Source organism: Penaeus monodon, chromosome 23 (assembly GCF_015228065.2).
Source record: "Penaeus monodon isolate SGIC_2016 chromosome 23, NSTDA_Pmon_1, whole genome shotgun sequence".
NCBI classification, from domain to species: domain Eukaryota; kingdom Metazoa; phylum Arthropoda; class Malacostraca; order Decapoda; family Penaeidae; genus Penaeus; species Penaeus monodon.
In genome coordinates this window covers 15438922-15439228 of record NC_051408.1, presented here as the reverse complement: position 1 = coordinate 15439228, position 307 = coordinate 15438922, and the positions used below count along the sequence as shown (strand labels likewise).

At 47.2% G+C, this 307-nt stretch overlaps 1 protein-coding gene across 1 annotated transcript in view; it reads right to left on the bottom strand.

Moving 5' to 3' along the window:
• Positions 1-307, bottom strand: part of LOC119588147 (twitchin-like) — a gene marked incomplete in the record, with an annotated part of 124648 nt that overhangs the window by 61517 nt on the left and 62824 nt on the right. Inside the window, 1 exon segment of the mRNA XM_037936853.1 lies at positions 55-194. Within this exon segment, the coding sequence (XP_037792781.1) occupies positions 55-194 (140 nt within the window).

Sequence of the window (307 nt, the reverse complement as noted above, 5' to 3'; positions counted from 1 at the left end):
CTAGGATATATCATCATAAAGTCTTACATCCACACCAGAAACGCCGGGCCTTACCTCAATTTTCTGGTCTCCCTTGAACCAGTGGACGATGGCCTTGTGGGAGTTGACGACAGCCTCCAGAACGGCGTCCTTGCCGGTGTAGCTCGAGGACTTCTTCGGTAGAGGCTTCGTGAACTTGAAGTCGGGGTCGGGCTCTGAGTAATGGCGGGGAGTTCAAGTTTATTATTGATTTGAAGTTTGTTGTCGAGTTCACGTTTGTTATACCGCTGTGGTTTAGGAAAATATGTATATATAACGGGTATATTGG